Here is a 17,924-nt window from a genome sequence, read left to right as displayed (position 1 = left end):
TTGCACCCCTGTTGTTGGAATAAAATATACAATTACACTGAAATGTTTTGTGGTGTTTTTTTTGTTTCCTTTTTATATTTTTCCTACTGTAATAATGACAAAAAAATAAGAATCTCAGAGTTCTTTTTTGGGTGTTGCTCCCAAAAGTCACTGCTGCAGCTGCGCATCAAGCTGAAGAAAACAAAACACATACCAGGGTTCGTACAGGAAAATACTTTAAATGGCATGGTTAAGTTAAAAATCATTAATGAGTTTGCAGATTGTTTAAAGAGGGGGCATTATGCTTTTTTCAATCACACAGCACCAGTCTATATCACACTACAATGATGACCAAACCTTCTGTTAGTCTGTAAATGCAGTAAATTAAAATAACTGCCTTGTATAAAATTGCTCTCTCAAAATGGCTGAAGTGAATGTCTTGAAATAGGCCTCTGTCTCTTTAAGAACCTCTGACCCTTTCCGACACGCCCCCTCCACACGCTGCCTGTGGCATCAGTGGGGAGGGGGTTCTGCTGAGGAGCAGTGGTTGGTTACTCGGCTGGTGACGAAAGCTCGGAGGCGTCTCCAGGAGGTGGGGGCGTTCCTAGGAGGACTCGGACAAACCTATCCCTAAAATGGCTGCCATCAGAGTTTTTACAGATTACTCAAAAATATGTGAATGTGCCAAGGCAACACTTCAGGAATGACATAATAACATGATGTAAACCTTGAAAAAGTCAATTTAGCATAATACCCCCCCTTTAACATTTTGCTCTGAATAAGAATTAGCGTATACAAAATTGGGTATCACTTTATTTTACACAACCTTGATACATTGTACCTAACTAAATTTGGTACAATGTAATGTGCTCTGTAACGTGTACCTATGTAGTACATACACAATGCAATAACTTGTATTAGTACTTTGTAAGTACATAATGTAATAAGACACAAGACGGTTAGGGCTTAGGGTTAGGGTTAACGTTATAATTATGTCTTATTACATTGTGTACCTACAAACTACAAATACATATTATTCCATTGTGTATCTAACCCATAGGTACAACTTATTACACATTGGTACAAAGCCCATTACATTGTATTACATTTAGTGAGGTGCATCAAGGGTAGTGTAAAAAAAAGTGTTACCCACACTGGAAAAAGTGAAATCTAGGCAAGATATAATTTCTTAATTTAAGGCAAAAAAGTCTTGTTTTTTGCTGAGAAGTTATTTTTGCTCAAAATGAAATTGTCAGGCAAGATAATTTTGCTAGTTTTAAGACAATTATTACTTAATTATCTTATGAGGTGAAATAGTCTTGTTGTTGAGTATTAAAAGCTAGTAATAAGTACATTTAGGCTTAAATCAAGTATTTTACACATTTTAAGATGTTTGACCAATAATCAAAGGACCACACCTGGAGTTTCATAAGTAAAATGTTCTTATTTTAAGATTTTGCATAATCTAGTAATAAGACAAATTGAAAAATATGAGTATCAAAACAGAAGACAAAACTGTATTCTCTCCAAGCAATTTATTTAGTCCACATAGCATACAATCAAAGCTGCTCTTACATTACATCATTATCACCAGCTGGGCATGTTCATACATCATTAATAATATTACAGCCAGCCACATTTATATGGAAAGAAACCATTCAGTTGCAGTGCAGTTCCATAACATCTGTCAGATAGTATTTGATTAGTACATAAGTTTGATTTCCATTGTTTAAGATGTAATAAGGCATGTAATCCACCAACTTCTCCACGTCCACCACCTCAGTGTCCTGATCCTTATGTGGCACTTCAACCTTATAACACATGTGCTGTCTGTCAAAGCACACAGTCCGACATAGCTGATACTCAAAACAAACACATATACTATTGACAACAAATATGTTTTTGATCTGTCCAAACTGTGGGATAGTGCGGTTATGTACTTTAGCTAAGACCAAAGACTTTTGTTTTATGTATTTGTTACTGTTAATGACAATCCATTTCACTGACACCGCGTGCTGTACATCACTGAGACCCAAGGATACTCTCAACTTTTCGGTGAGACTTTGCATATTGCCAACCTCCGAAACAGGTCCCAACTCACGGTCATTCGAGAAAACAGGGTGCACTGAAGGATCAACATTTTGACAGCTTTCATATATTTGGTTTTGATTGATCAAAGACTTGCAGATGTTTTTAAAGTTTTGTTTTGTAGCCTTTTGCTTGAAGAAGACATGCTTTGACTCAAAACGCATGCACATGTGTCTAACCATTGGACCAAGTGATCGTATCTGAGATGGTAAATGAATCATGTAATGTTGCTTAGGTGTTACATTGCGGTCAGGAAAGAGCTCTTTCCAACGTTTCAAATGATTTTCAATCAGTACTTTTAACTTTGAGATGGTCGCAATTGAAAGAAGTGGAGCAAATGCAATCTGTACAATGTCTATCAGCTCCAGTATCAGTTGACCCTCTTCAGTTACATCCAAGCTTGGCAAAATAAATGGCAGAATCCGTAACATCACAAGCATTTGACCGGATGACTGTTTCAGCTTGTTGTCATTGGACATTAATGTGTTAACAGATATTGGTGTGGGTCGATCTCTAACGTCTAGAGGGGAGTAGGGAAAACCAAGTATACCGGAATTCACAGAGTCCAGATCCACCTGTCCTGATTGAATGAGATTATTCAAAACACATTTTACTTCAAGTGGGGCGATGCCCTCCAGGATCACATGCATAATGTCCTGTGGTGTTTGTTGGATGATATCAAAATAGGGAAATTCCACAAGCTTACTCCTTCTGTTAATTCCATACGTTGTTTTTAGACTGTTGCGAAGCAGGTCTGTTTGTGCCTTTTCAATCTCATCACATTGTCTCACATGCCTCTCCAAAGATCTTTTAGTAAATGCATCCTCACAGAATTGGGATTGCATGTCCTGAAAGGAACACTCACAGTGTCTGCACTTACTGAAGGCAAAGCCGACCCCCTCTTTAAAACCTGCCATTTCATGCTGTGCAAGTGTATCTCCACAGAGTGAGACCATCGCACCATATACTGTTTTTTTTCCATTAGCTGTGTGAATTTCAACACCATTGTGCAACTTCTCCAAGTCCTTCTTAATTCTGTTCAATATGGGGTCCACCCCAGGCTGTCGAAGATCTGCAGATTTTGCCATGGCAAGTAGCCTAATGGCAGCCAGTTTTGATCTGTATTTTGGGTTTATATTTCCTAATGTGTAGTACACCATTAGTAGTTTGTTTTTTGAAGCACAGGACCCGAGTGGATTGCAAATCTCTATTTCATCAGTGTACAGAATGATCTGTAGTGCATCTGGTTTGGTAGAAAATACAGGGTGTGACTTCAACAGCTCACCATCAATAATGTCATAAACAAGTCCTTCATTGCACTTTTTAGGGCCCACCTCAACAATTGACCAAATCCGGGGATGTGAAAGAAACTGCTCCAGACTTTCAACTAACGGCACATAGTAAAACACTTTGCTCTTGATAGCGTAGCCTGCACCTTTTTTTTTCAGGATTTGACCAACAGGAATTTCCTCTGCTTCCAAAGAATCAAATTGTTTCTTCATGATACTGTCCTGTCGAAAGGTTGTTGCCACCTCAGCAAATGGATCAACAAACCGGTCAAATACATCCAGGGCATCCTTTTCCAGTTGACTTGAGGAGGCATTTCCAGAATGTTTCTTTAGCACATCCTCCATCTGCTTCTTGAGGTGGTCCATTAGAGAAGACTGGTACTGCTGTACTCCAGCTACAATGGTGTTCACAGATTTCTGAAACATGAATAATGATAAAATATATATTTGTTATCAGGTTGTGCTATGTTAAAAAATATAAGTGCAACAGAATGCAATTGACAGCAGTTACCTGTGATATGTTAGACTTGGCCCTGGTATTGATGACAAACAGTGTGGCATGTCTTCTGAGATTCTTGGGGGGAAAAAAAGTCTAATTAGGTACATGCAGACAAAGAACTATATAAAGTTGGTACATTAGGCAGAATAATATGTATTAAAGTAAAAGCAATGTTCACTGAAAATTACACACAAAATGTGAAAATGTAGAAATATTTCAAATGAAAGTGCGGGAATGGTCCAATAACCTATGTCAAAATAAACATTGTTTCACTTGAATAATACTTTTACTCAATGTCAGAAGAGTAACCAATTATTGTACTCAACTGATATTTCAAAAAAATAATAAAAGTAGAAGGAATATGATAGAACTACACTTAAAAGTATTGCATCAAGTAGATTTATGATTTTAGAACATGACTTATGTTTCTAGAGATATACATTTTTCCATCATCTATGATGCAAGGACATACTTCTGCAGTAGGAATAGTTCCATCTTGTTCTGTGTCCGGCTCCTCTTCATTTGAGTCAGGCGTCTGAAATGGTTGATCCATATTATCTTGCTCTGCTGGAGGTGAGACAGGCTGTACAAAGTCCTCTGTAGTGGTCTGAAAAACATAAATACACTAGTAAATAAAATTGCAGTAGTTTACAGCATCAAATAAAATATTCTTAATTAAGTCAGTGATATAAAAAAATGGGAGATATGGCATTTCTAAAAGTATAATATTTTCTTTTTACACTAAAAGAAGGGGTGTGATGCATGTAAAAACAAAACAAAAAACTTTAATTGGAACAGCGTGTTTGGATTTTGAGAACACCCCACCTAAACCCAGTGCATTTTCTCCAGTTCGACTTTACCCAAGTCTTAAAGCTTCTCAACTGGTGCTTACAGACTATTAGGTCAAGTAAAACCTCATTTGAAAGCAAAGACAGAACTGATCACAACAGATCTTTTTTCATCACTTTTTTGTCATATTTTTGGTTGAGCTTGTGTTGATTCTATTGTGGTTTATCTATTGTGTTTTTGTTGTTGCAACTTTTCTTGTTTTTTGGGGGCTTTTTCCATTGCGTTTTTTTGTTGTTATTTTTTTTTTAACACTGTCTTCAAGAAGTATATAGATTTGTGGTAAGCCAAACTGGAAATGATGTGCTCTGTTCAGGTGGGGGTTAAGAGGTTAAGTCGGATTATGGACAGACCACAAATAAGGAAGAGGAATGAATAAAAAAGGTGTCAAAGACAACACAGCGACAGCAAAATCACATTCGTACACTAACTGTGCATCGCGCCCCTTTTCATTAGCACAACAAAACAAGCTAACGCTAGCTTTCAAAGACACAACTTACTTGCAGCAGCGGCAAACTGGAGCTGTTCTCCCCCGATGTTTGTGCACCTGCGTCTCGCCCCTCCGCCGTTTGACCTCCCGTTCCTTCATCAGTTGGCTGGATACCATCACGTAAGTACTGCGGGTGTCTTCTTTTAATGTGATGGTAGTATGAATTGTAAACCCTGTAATCCTCCGTGCACCCGTCGATACCGCATAGCAGCCAAAAGTCCGGACTGCGGCTATGCTGTCTGTTGATGTGGCTCAATAAGAGCTTAAATGAAAAAGTGGTAAAAACTGCACAAATGGAGCAGCGCCAGACCATTGTTTTCTTGAGCTCAATGTCAATAAGTTCCAAACGAACGCGCATTTCCCAAAGCTAGTTAAGTACATTCTTAGCTTAGGGAGGGGTTCGTAAAATATTGACATACACGTTTGACGCATGATAGACTGGTAATGCGAGTGTCAGTCACATATTATTATCCAAACATACTTTATGTAAAGAAAAAAGTGTTCTTGGCCAAAATTAACATCGTATTAGCGATTAAATGGCGACATAACATTGACTTTACGCTCCCCCCTCTCAGCGAATTGGTATCTTCCGATAGATGCGTCAACATTGGCGGCAAACTACGTAGCGCGGCGCCCTTCTTTCGGCGGTGAAACAGAAGCAGCGGTTAATTTTCAAAAAGAAAAATCGTTTTTATCTTTCCACTTTTTAGTTTGGTGTTTGCTGGATATCTCAAAGAGCCAACATGGATGAAGATGGGGCGAGCGAAACATATCCAGAGATTGACAGTGTAACAGCCTCAGTATTAAAAGGTAAAATGTGTGTACCGTATTATCTTTTAGCAACATGCTAAATGCTAACTAGCTTAGCGTGTGTTAACAGACTACTTCAACTTCTAATTTGCGTTTAACCTTGACATTTGTCACCTGGTTTTGTCATTAATGTGAATTATTTCATGTCAGTGTGCTACAAGTATACAGATTTTTTTTCTTTTCCAATCAAAAGAGTTAATGTACACTTATACGACTGGTTGGACTATTTAGTTTAAACTGTAATAACTGCCATATTTATGAAAATATCTGTTTTTATTAGCTGCTGGTGTGAAGATGACCATGTTGCCCAGCCTCACTAAGGAGGATTTGCGAGACCTGTTTCCTGGACCAGAAAACTTTTTACGAAGAAGACACATTTGGCAACTTGTTCATGGCGATATGGAGGTGAGCTGTATTTATTGTTTGTAGAAATGTTTTGCCCCAAACTATGAGAACTGAGGCCAAATGTCTGTTGTGTTTATGTTGCAGAGTCAGAAATCAGATTGCCCAGTCCTTGACACTTCTGGTATTGACAGCCCATCTACACCTTTGCTTTCTTCCTCCTCTGACAGCAACATCTGCTCTCCAACACCCTTCAATTCTCCAAAACCTAAACATAAAGATTGTTCTGGCGCCACTAAAAAGGTGCGGCTCATTAGTCCAGAGTATGTCATATACACTGACACAGAACTAGAACTAGCAAGAAGTGCTTACTTCGAAAAGCAGCGTGCTGGACAAGACAATGACTACACCATGTCAAAAGACTTGCGCTGTAGACTTATTAGGAATACAGTTACAAGCATGATTGCTATCAAAAGAGCGTCCGAGGATGATTTTAAGTACCCAGGCCCCCGTGAACTGACTGCCATGGCTAAACGTCTAGTCGAATACTACCCAATGCTTCGAGACAAGTCTACGCCCAGTACACCCGAATGGGTAAGTCTCTCATTTTGTTAAGGAATGATTTTCTCATCTGTTACCAATGGTAATGGTTTTGTTTTTATTATTTTGTTTTTTAAGGAAATGGTGAAGAAGCAGTTGTTGAAAAGGGTTCAGAATGTGACAACTCCAAAAAAGAAGCAAGGAGCAACCCCATCAAGAAAAAGATGTCGAAGCCTAAAATTCCAGAGCAGCCAGGAGATATGCACCGAAGAGAGTGATGAACCTTTCTCCTCCCCTACTTCAGTCTCTTCACCTGCCTCATCAGTCGCCTCGTCCTCTTCCTCAACTGTGATCCTAGAGAAGTCAACTCCATCTGCAAATACTTCCCAAGAGGTGGATCTCTTGAGTGGTAGGTTAGAATTTACTTTACTTTTACATTTACTAAATGCTTATTGGAAAATATTTTAATTTTTATATCATGTTGTATTGTTTTACTTTTTGTATAATTTTTGTTTGTTATCTATTCCCAGAGAGCCCACAGAGCCAAGCAAGACACTATAAAACGCTACAGGACATGTACAAAACTAAGAACAAACCAAACAAGGAAGATGTATCTCAGCTGTTGGAACTGGAGTTCCAATCTAGACGGGCTTTCATTGACTCTGATGTGATGAAGGAACAGGACAGGCCTACGAAGATACTGCAGGCTTATCCATGTTTTAAAGAACTTGGCCATGTAAGTATTTTTTTCTCACTTAACTTGTATATTTCACTAGAGCAACGGCCTCTTAATTTATTTGTATTATTTTAAATCTCTCACTGTTAGATCATCGATGAACTTCACCGAATCCTTGATAAAGGAAACCCCTTCTTCACAATGGAGCTGAAGAAACGTTGGCTGAGATTTTTTAACCAGGCGCAGTTTTATGGGGTGTTCAAAAAATTCATAGGGCCACCATTGCAGGACCAAGGTAAGGATGATTTATCTGCTGTTGCCCACATACACAAAGGCCTAAAATGATTATGATGTATTCTTATTGTTTAAACAGTAAAGAATGCACTTGCTGTCCTGAAAGTACTGCCTCAGATGTTCCCTTCGCATGTAGCTCTGCCGAAGAGGTTGGGACACCCAAGTGATGCTTTGTTTCACATTTTGACGGTAAGAATATTTTTAATTTTTTTTTGTTATGTTTACGTTCTGTCTTTGTGTTTGTCCCAGTTGTTAAGGAGTGTTTCAGTTATCATGTACTTTGTTCAAACTTATGTATTTGGGTGAAGATTTCATTACTTGTTTGTTTTAGTCAGCAGAGGACCCCAACACTTACCTTCAATCAAGACCCTTGGGCAGCCCTGTGGTGATTGTCTGTGAGACAAACTGCATCCTGGCCATTGGAACGGTTCCTCTGCTTACTTTCCCCAAAGAAGACCTCAGTGAAAGTGTGATGTATCTCCTTGGCTGTTATTACACCTTTCACTTCACATACCCCAAGTGCATTGGTACCCTCCTGTCTGTGCTACAGACGGAGGTTTTGTTAGATGCCATCCATGAGAAGGACATGACTACTTCCTACAAAAAAGCTATGGCTGAATGGAGAAAGTTTCATGAATAAGACCATTGAAACATCAGTTTTAGTTTAAGTAGTTCAGCAGCAGTAAGTCCCTCCTAAAATGTGGCTCCTGTTCAATTAGGGCTGGTTGATTTAGGAAAAAAAGTAATCATTATTATTTTCCCCATATTGATCAATCTCAATTTTTGTTTCGGTTTTGTTTTTTCATGATAAATTTAATAAATCTTGCTGATTCCTAAAATTAGATACGTCTTCATCAAGTCTCCTTTTACGCACAAAAGTCTTCCGTTGTATTGTCCAAACTCCCAAACTAGGTACTGTTTGTACCAAAGAAATGGCTTTAAACCTGTCTGTTACAAAGTCCCATGCGATTATTGAGATTGACCAAAGTAGAGATTGAAACTTTCGAAACTTTCGATTAATTGCCCAGCCTTATGTTCAATGATGTTAATAGAGTCATGTGTGAGAGATTGGCTATTGCTTCTTGCTGTGGTCTTGAAACTGATTTTGCACAATAAAAGAGTTGAAAGATATATCTCAAATGTTCTTTGTTTTATTATATAACTCTTGTTTTAAGGTTTTTAGTCTTAAAATAAATTCTGATTTTAAGCATATTTTTCTTGTAAAAAATTACATTTGAGTGAAATGTGCCTGTTTTTAGAATAGCTGTGCCTATTTCAAGTTCTATTTAGTAAGCTAATTTTTCTTATTTATAGTAATCAAATCTAAAAAGGCCAAAAATAAGTGAATATTTCTGATATTAAGAAAATTGTTCTAAACATTATAGCTTGAAAAAAGACAATATTGCTTATTTTGGGTCTAAATATACTCATTTCAAGATCGCTGTGGGTCATACAGGGCTAGTATTATTTTCTTATTTTTGATAATCTTACCAAGTAAAATTTTCTTGTTCTGTTGGCAGATAATTTTGCTTATTTTAAGTGTTACTTTTCTTATTTTAGCATATTTTTTTCTTATTTTTTTAAGTGGACTTTTTGCAGTGCAAAATTGTCCTCTAAGCTAAATGCTAACTCACATTTCTTCTTTTCATTTGTCTTTTCATTACACTACCAGTACTCACTCAACCGCCTCTTATAATATATTTCAATGGGAAGAGAAACCACAGAAATTATATAAATGCCATGAAATGGACATGTCATACCTCGCCATACTTTAACATAGGGCCTGCCTTCACCAGGAGAGAATGCTGAATTCAAACAGGTCCTGAAAGACGTAGCAACAGAAATGCACAGATGTTTGTAGGAAGAGACTCAGGCCGCTAAAACCATTTCTGTGATTTCTATGTCTGACTGAGAGGGTTTAGTACGAAGCCGAATGGAGTCATTGACTTATTTGAAAGACAAGTCTTCTTTAACTCATGTGTACCTTACCGAGTTCAATATGTACATAAATATGTTAACTTTAACCTCTTAACTCCCACCTGAACCAAGCACATTTTCTCCAGTTTGGCTTTACCCCAGTCCAAAAGCTTCTGGAAAAAAGCTGTGAAAATAGCAACAAAACTGAGACGAAAACAATGATGGAAATGTGACAAAAAAGTGAGAAAACATTGACAAAAAAGTGATGAAAAATTGATGAAAAAGTGGCAAAAATGTCACAAGAAATTGACAAAAATTGACGAGAAAATGACCCAAAAAAATGAGAAAAATGTGACAAAAATGTGATAAAAATTTTACCAAAAAATGACAAAAATGTGACAAAAAAAATGACAGAAATGTGACAGAAAATGACAAAAAAAATGACAGAAATGTGACAAAAAATGACAAAAAAATTACAGAAATGTGACAAAAAAATGACAAAAATGTGATACAAATTTTACCAAAAAATGACTAAAATGTGACAAAAAAATAACTAAAATGTGATAAAAAATTTACAAAAATGTGATAAAAAATGTGATAAAAAATGTGATAAAAAATGTACAAAAAAATGACAAAAATGTGACAAAAAATGACAATAAAATGACAAAAAAGTTGAGTTAAGAGTTCAACACCCAACAAAAAAATTATGGAAAAAAAATCTGATGACGTGAGGAAAAAGATCCTCTCGGTTCAGATGGGAGTTAAGAGGTTAAGTACTGCCACGTAATCTGATAAATAGCGTACAGCCTATTTTTTTCTGACCTCATCTCAACTTTAGCTTTACCACTATTAAAATATATTTCTAAAATGAATTACGTGTTATTATTTGTTTCGTCTCTGCATTTAATCCTTTCAGTTTTTGCAGAAGAAAAATGGAGGCATTTCCCTGTGGAGCTCGACTCCCACGAGACTCTCCATCAGCTGCAGCCAGACCCGAAATGTCATAGCAACAGGATGCTCAGTGCCAGTCCTCATTTATTTATACAGAGTCCTTTGTATCTTTGTTGAAATAAATAGCCTAGACATGTAACAATAATTACTATATAATAAGTAGGGCTAGCCTGTTGGATGACAATATCATTTTGCAATATGTCGTAAGGCGTCTTTGTTGTGATACGCGTATCGTATCAGAAACGGTTCCGAATCCGCAATATTTCAAGATATTCAACTTATTTCTCTCTCTCAAAAAAAAAAAAGATCTGTTTTGGTGCTCATGGGTTTAACCTCTTAACTCCCGCCTGAACTGAGAGCATTTTCTCCAGTTCAGCTTTACCCAAATCCTGTAGGCCAGTGTAACACCTCATTTGAAAGCTAAGATCTGCAAAACTCATCTAAATGGATCTTTTTCCTCACGTCATCAGATTTTTTTTCCATCTTTTTTTTTGTATTCAAGTCGTTTTTGTCACATTTTTGTCATTTTTTCGTCATTTTTTGTCAATTTTTTATCAATTTTTTGTCATTTTTTGGTCACTTTTTTTTCAAAGTTTTCTCACTTTTTTGTCACATTTTCATCATTGTTTTCGTCTCAGTTCTGTCGCTATTTTCGCACCTTTTTTTGCAGAAGCTTTTGGATTGGGGTAAAGCCAAACTGGAGAAAATGTGCTCGGTTCAGGTGGGAGTTAAGGGGTTAATCAATAGAGGAGACTTTTAAAATGTGTTCATGTGAGTTCAAACCAGTGGGGGGGTCCGCCCCCTTCACTCTGAAATGAGTGCGTGCTAGTGGCAGGCCGTGATATTGCAGCCAGCAGCCCAAAAAGCCCTTTTTGTCATAGACACTCATGTAAAAGGAGCAGCCTGTAAAATGGTCCACAGGCATCTGGAGTTTCAGACTGAGGCAAATATATTTCTTTAAAATTACTATTTTTAGGACATGGACTTTTTTTCTTCGTAAAAAAATTGTAAAGCATCAAAAATACATTTTTAAAAGTGTTCTAATGACGTGACGTCACCAGGGCCGCAGACGTGCGCGAGCGTGTGCGTGATGACTCATGAACGAGCAGATTCTCCCTCGTGTGATTTAGCGGCTGAAGTCTGAGCAAAACAAATGAACGGACTGGACTAAAAACAAGGATAAACGCGAAATAACGAACATCTCAAGTAAGTTTAGCCAAAAACTAAATACGAAATGTATGATGAATATAGCATGTGTTTATAGCATTGGATTATGGTTAATAAGAAACAACTAGTCTACATGTTATTAAACTCATTTCTGAAAATTAAATAATGGCACTAATAACCTGTAACTGTTTTATTAATTAAAAAAATACTAGCAGCATTTAATGTACTTATGTACTTACACCATTATTTGTGTAAGTAGAATGAAACACAAAAAAATGCATGATTTCTGCATCTGTCGTGGATCCAGTACAGTACAGTACAGGACAGATAAATGCTATGTAAAAAACAATTTATCACATTTTACCAATGAAAATGTAATATAAAACACTTTTGCAGAGCTCATTCTTTGTATTTCAGCCAAACAATTCTAGTTGTGATGTTATACTAGCAAATACAGTGAAGTAACAACTCGATTTTTATCAATTCTATCACAGTAGGTGTGTTTAAGATGCCGTTGCGGCTCGCCTGGATGATCGGCGAGAGTAGCCGGCGCAACGGGGCGGAGAAAAAAAGTCTGAAGCCAATCCGACCCTCCACATGCAGAGAACAACGAGAGCGGCCTCAGATCACGCAGCGTCTCGTTCAGATATCGCGTTCATTTAAAGTTTATCCTAAATAAAAGTCCTTCACCTCCTGCTCTGTTTCCTTTACTCCAGTGACATCATTCTTCATCAGAGGAAACTTTCCCATTCGTTTGTTTGTTCAAGTTTGTGAGATAAAACACGTCCTTTTACATCATGAGTTTGTTCTGAAAAGCATCAAACATGAGCTCGATTTCAGGGGCGATGCATAACTTTAATAGTTTCAGCCATAGTTTATTTGTTTAGATCTAAAGAGGAGAGAGGGGAGGGGGCGAGGAGCATGTTTCTGATCACAGCAGACTCTTATCCAATCACCTGAGCGTGAGCCGCGGACAGGTGGGCGTTTTCCCGTCATGCACGGGGCCGTGGAGCCGCTGCAGTTCCTCTGGAGAGATGCAGCGGCTGATCCAGTCGGCTGCTCTCGTTGGGGTCTCACGATCTTTCCGTGCCCCACGTGCCCGTGACATCAGAGCCCGTCTGGAGCAAGTCGGACAGAAATCTAACCGGCATGCACCGTGCGTCTGCAGTCGGCTGTCAAAACTGCGTCCGTCTGGCTCATCTCAAACACACCCACTATCAAGACTTCCAGCACTTACGAAACTTCCCAGAAAAGTGACCGAGCGGAAGTTCATGAGCGCGGCTACGTACGTCCGAAGGGCCGCTAAGCGCCCGGTTGTTCAAAGAGCGGCTAAACGAGCTTTTTAAGCCCCGCACTGACAAACTAACCCCCAAAGTCATCGTAGCATGGTAGCTTACTCGCCTGAAATGGCCTTAAAAAACATTTTGTATTTAAAGAACGATGATATTAAGAGATTTGACTTTTTGCGTAATGGCGTCCGCTCCGCTCTGAGGCTTCGTCGGCAGCCGTGCGCGCTCACGCTGCTTTCACCCACTTGGGCCGTAGGGAGCATAGATACAGGTGACGCGTCATACGGGTACTTTGGGCCGCAATGGCGGACGAAACTGGTTTCATGCGCCACTGAGCACCTCTATGTAAAGAGATAGGAGCTGGGACAGCATGCCTTATCCAGTTTATAATAGATCCATGGTTCAAACCTTTCCAGGCGGGACGCTGGAGGGACCTGAGCTGGCCTCGTGCCGCGGGATCCCCCCGGAACAGAGGAGCGCGGATAGAGAGGGAAGTCTGGGCATCTCTGCTCAGACTTCTGCCTCCGCGACCTCTGGCCCCAGATAAAGCGGGAGACAATTGATAGATATGTATTTGTTTATTTATTTATTTATTTATTTATTAAATGCCCCGGAGACGACTTCAATTTACATCACAGTAGTCTAGAGTTATCTCGTGTGCATGGCTGGCTAATGCTAGCTTGCCGAATTTAACTTTCTGTTTTGAATTATTCACTGCCACTTGGTCAAATATATATATATATATATATTTATATCTGTTGCTCGTTGAATAATTGTAGATTCGACTCACCTTCATTTCTTTTTGTTCGGGAATATGATGTCATATCGCTAAGCATTATGGGATTAGCAGCAATCGTAAACTAATGCAGATTTAAAAGCCTTATAAATACTGTATAACAAACAAAATGAAGGAAGTTCATTTTAAGATCATTCACAAAATCTATCCTGTCTATCCTGGTCTCAAGGTATGCAGATGTTGATAAATTCTGTACTTTCTGTCAAACACAGGAAGAGACGCTTGAGCACTTGTTTTTCTTTTGTAAAATTGTTCAAACATTTTGGGCTGAATTGAGTAACTATATTTTCAAGAATTGTCAAAAGAGTCATTGTTTTACATTAAAAGATATTATTTGCTATTTTGAAGACAACACAACCACGAAATCATTTCAATATGTAGTTAATTTTTTCATTCTGTTTGGTAAATCTTTTATTCACAAACAAAAGTTTTTGAAGTCACGATTGTATCTCTCCCTGTTTTTAAGTGATGTAAAAAAAATTATGAACTCAATGTTGTATGTAATGAATAAGAAAAGCTCACGACTCCAAGACTGTTACAAAGACTTCTTCAATGAAATCCCCTGAAGTGAACTAAATGAACTTTCTGTTTTTCATTTATTTTCTTATTATATTGTAATTATTTGTGTTGTGTTGTTTTGACATGAGCTCTCTTTTTCAATTTTCAGATGTCTCGTCTTTGACGATTGTTGTAAATTGACTTTAATAAAAAAAAAAAAAAAAAAAAAAAAAAACATACCTTTTACAAAAAAAATAAAATAAATAAATACTGGAGTTATTGTTCACATTAAAACACTTGGACACCACAGTGTGTTAGATGTAGTTACCAGCAGTAACCCGCTAATGGAGTTGTTCCACGGCTATTTTCTCCACTTATTTTTATCCTGTTTTTAGCTAACGTATGCTAACAGCTGCAAATATGGCGGATCTCCATGGTAACTCTGAACTTCAAAGTTGACGAAAATTCAAAGTTGCCATATCTACCTTATTTAATTATGCTGTTGCTTGAAAGCATTCGTTTTGATATTCGAAGATATAAAATGCATGCGTTTTTAACATTAGATTTAAAGTCTATTATTTGATTTTACGCAGAAGACACGAGGCTGCGCTTCCTCTGATGTTCCACCAGAGGGCGCCACGTCTCATCAGGACCATGGACAGAGTCTGCGACAGTAGGACACAAAAAATGCCAAAAAATCATCTACAAAAGCTGTATAACCGTAGGTAACTCTCAATTTAGCCTTCTTGTTCAAATATTATTGTATTTGTTTTATCCATACCAAGAAAAGGCAGCTAAATTAAACATATGTTGTGTTTATATGTTAGTAGTATGTGCCTTTTGCTGGTTTATGTTACTCAGTAGGGTTATTTAGACTATTAACCCCTTAACTCCCACCTGAACCGAGCACATTTTCTCCAGCTTTACCCCAATCCAAAAGCATCTGGAAAAAAGGTGTGAAAATAGCAACAAAACTGAGACGAAAACAAGGATGAAAATGTGAAAAAAGTGAGAAAAAATGTACAAAAAGTGACAAAAATTGGACAAAAAAGTGACAAAAATTTGACGAAAAATTGAGAAAAAATGGACGAAAAAGTGAGAAAAAATGTACAAAAAGTGAGAAAAATTTGACGAAAAATTGAGAGAAAAATTGACATAAAAGTGAAAAGAATTTGACAAAAAAATTCGATTAATTTGACAAAAATGAGATGACTGCCCAACAAAAAAAGTGATGAAAAAAAATCTGATGATGTGAGGAAAAAGATCAATTTAGTTTTGTAGGTCTTAGCTTTCAAATGAGGTGTTACACTGGCCTACAGGATTTGGGTAAAGCTGAACTGGAGAAAATGCTCTCGGTTCAGGTGGGAGTTAAGAGGTTAAAATCCAAAATGGAGGAGGAAAAAGTGGCTCATAAACAAATCTGTATTTATTTATCACTTTGATAACAATCATGTCGCATCATTGCTTTTATTTACAGTGGGTGGTCTTATTCCATTTTTCTTCATCATCATTAAAAAAAAAAAAAAACTTTGTCAAAAAAACAACTTCAAAGCCATACTCATCCAGACTCAAAAATGTGACAAAAAAATTACAAAAATGTGACAAAAATGTGATAAAATTTTACCAAAAAATTACAAAAAATTGACCAAAATGTGACCAAAAAAATAACAAAAATTTGATAAAAATTTGACAAAAATGTGATAAAAAAATGACCAAAAAATGATAAAAATGTGATAATAAAAAATTACGAAAAAATGCGACAAAAAAAGACAAAAAATTGACCAAAATGTGACAAAATGTGACAAATTTTTTTTGACAAAAATGTGATAAAAATTTGACAAAAATGTGATAAAAAAGACCAAAAAATGACAAAAATTTGATAAAAATTTGACAAAAATGTGATTAAAAAAATGACCAAAAAATGATAAAAATGTGATAAAAATTTGACAAAAATGTGATAAAAAAAAAAATACCAAAAAATGATAAAAATGTGACAAAAAATGACAATAAAACGACAAAAAAGTTACAAAAATGAGTTGAACACCCAACAAAAAAATGATGGAAAAAAGCCATACTCATCCAGCGCTTTTCAAAACTGTCCACTTTCTCCTGTGTGTGTGTGCCACAGGTTGATCACGCTGTCCACTGCAGTCTCCGCGCGCCGAGTCGCCGCCCACTTTGGCATTTTCCCACATTAATATGCACCGTAATATGTAACGGAACGCCACATCTCGGCCCCTATAGGCGCGTCTTCGAGAGTCAATTACGAGCGCCGCTGCCTGTGCATGCAAAATATCATGACGCCATCCTCCAGCAGGCATAGGTAAAAAAGCTGCCAGAGGTGATTTGCGCCGCCGCTGCTGCTGCTGCTGCTGCTGAACTGAAGCCTGCAGTCGGATTTGTTTGCGCGCTACATCTGGGACTGGCGGTGGGAGGACGGCAGCCTATACGGGAGTGACTGCAGAGCTGGAAGGGTGAGGATGTTGTGACTGTCTCTGCGAGGAGCTGCACGCCATAAGACACCAGGAGCAGAGGTGGTGGTGGTGGTGGTGGTGTTGGACTGCGGCGCGCGAGAGAGAGCGTATCGCAGCGGCAAAGAAGCGACGCGAGCGGCGAGCCTATGCGCATCCCCCCGCGTGCTGCAGCCCGCCTATCCGTATCCGTGCGCCTCGGGGAAACTGCACATGCTGTGGGTTTTGACAGTGAAGGCGGCGATGGGGTGGAGAGAGGTGCGGTGAAGGGAAAAGAAAAAAAAAGGGGGGCCCCATAACGCGACACCCCGCCCGTCTCGCCTGCGTTTGGACTGCGGGATAACGAGCCCGGAGGAGCAGCTATACGGACGGAGCAGGTGCCGTCTACGCCGTCCGCATTTTTCACCGCTGCTGCAGCAAAACGGAAAAAAAAGAAAAGAAAGAAGGTAAGCGCAGCCTGCCTCGATCTCCTGCCGCACGTATGGGCTTGTACACACACACGCGCACCGCCTCATCTGGCTTCCCAAGAAATACAGTATGACAGCGCTCCCTAAATATTGACACGCAAATCTAATTAACCAGGCGGATTCGCTGCTGCGTCTGAAAGTGCGCGCGCCGGATCGATCATTTCGCTTCATGCGTGAGAGCATATAGAAAATGACGTAGGGAATTCCCACAGTAATCCAATAGCAGGCGCGCAGTTGACACCTGGACAGTTTTTTGTGTGTGTGCGTGCGTGTGCCGTGCCGTGCCAGTGCCAGTGCCATGTGCGCAAGAAGCGCCAACGCAGATTTCTCTGGAGCGATTAAACTTGGGAAGAAAACTGTTATGTAACGCGATTTTTGCTGACGTGATCGGGCTCGCGAGCGGGGGTTACCTTCACGGCTGTGTTGCCCAAAAGATGCTGAGACGGCTGCTGCTGCTGTGTTATACAAAAAAAGAGAAAGGAAGAAAGAAAGAGAAAAGTGCTCGAGGTGTTTAC

The 17,924-nt window shown here is 38.5% G+C and overlaps 1 protein-coding gene and 1 long non-coding RNA gene across 3 annotated transcripts; one reads left to right on the top strand and one right to left on the bottom strand.

The window, feature by feature from the left end:
• Window positions 1-3,860: 3,860 nt before the first annotated feature.
• Window positions 3,861-5,437, bottom strand: LOC306968200. Its single transcript, XR_013793240.1, has 3 exons — window positions 5,202-5,437; window positions 4,328-4,462; window positions 3,861-3,930 (listed from the first exon to the last, which is right to left on the bottom strand). It is a non-coding gene; the product is annotated as an uncharacterized lncRNA (long non-coding RNA).
• LOC306968130 (uncharacterized protein) lies at window positions 5,257-8,692 on the top strand. Of its 2 annotated transcripts, XM_079563435.1 has the most exons (9): window positions 5,257-5,311; window positions 5,930-6,001; window positions 6,282-6,406; window positions 6,491-6,937; window positions 7,022-7,292; window positions 7,414-7,619; window positions 7,710-7,854; window positions 7,933-8,042; window positions 8,185-8,692. In XM_079563435.1, exons 2-9 carry the CDS (start codon window positions 5,935-5,937, stop codon window positions 8,491-8,493), a joined length of 1,680 nt encoding a protein of 559 aa, XP_079419561.1. In that variant the 5' UTR covers window positions 5,257-5,311; window positions 5,930-5,934; the 3' UTR covers window positions 8,494-8,692. The 2 variants fall into 2 exon arrangements, with proteins under 2 accessions (XP_079419561.1, XP_079419560.1); XM_079563434.1 differs by lacking the exon at window positions 5,257-5,311 and having other exon boundaries at window positions 5,549-6,001.
• The last annotated feature ends 9,232 nt before the right edge of the window (window positions 8,693-17,924 follow it).

This window comes from Gobius niger (assembly GCF_951799975.1).
Source record: "Gobius niger genome assembly, chromosome: 9".
Lineage (NCBI taxonomy): Eukaryota > Metazoa > Chordata > Actinopteri > Gobiiformes > Gobiidae > Gobius > Gobius niger.
The sequence above is the reverse complement of the archived record's forward strand: the minus strand, read 5'-3'. Positions and strand labels throughout refer to the sequence as shown.

Excerpts from the sequence above, each read along its gene's own strand:
- LOC306968130 (XM_079563435.1), top strand. The coding sequence starts at position 5,935 with ATGGATGAAGATGGGGCGAGCGAAACATATCCAGAGATTGACAGTGTA. Across the intron at positions 6,407-6,490 it reads TTGTTCATGGCGATATGGAG|AGTCAGAAATCAGATTGCCC; the intron begins GTGAGCTGTATT and ends TTTATGTTGCAG. Across the intron at positions 8,043-8,184 it reads CTTTGTTTCACATTTTGACG|TCAGCAGAGGACCCCAACAC; the intron begins GTAAGAATATTT and ends TGTTTGTTTTAG.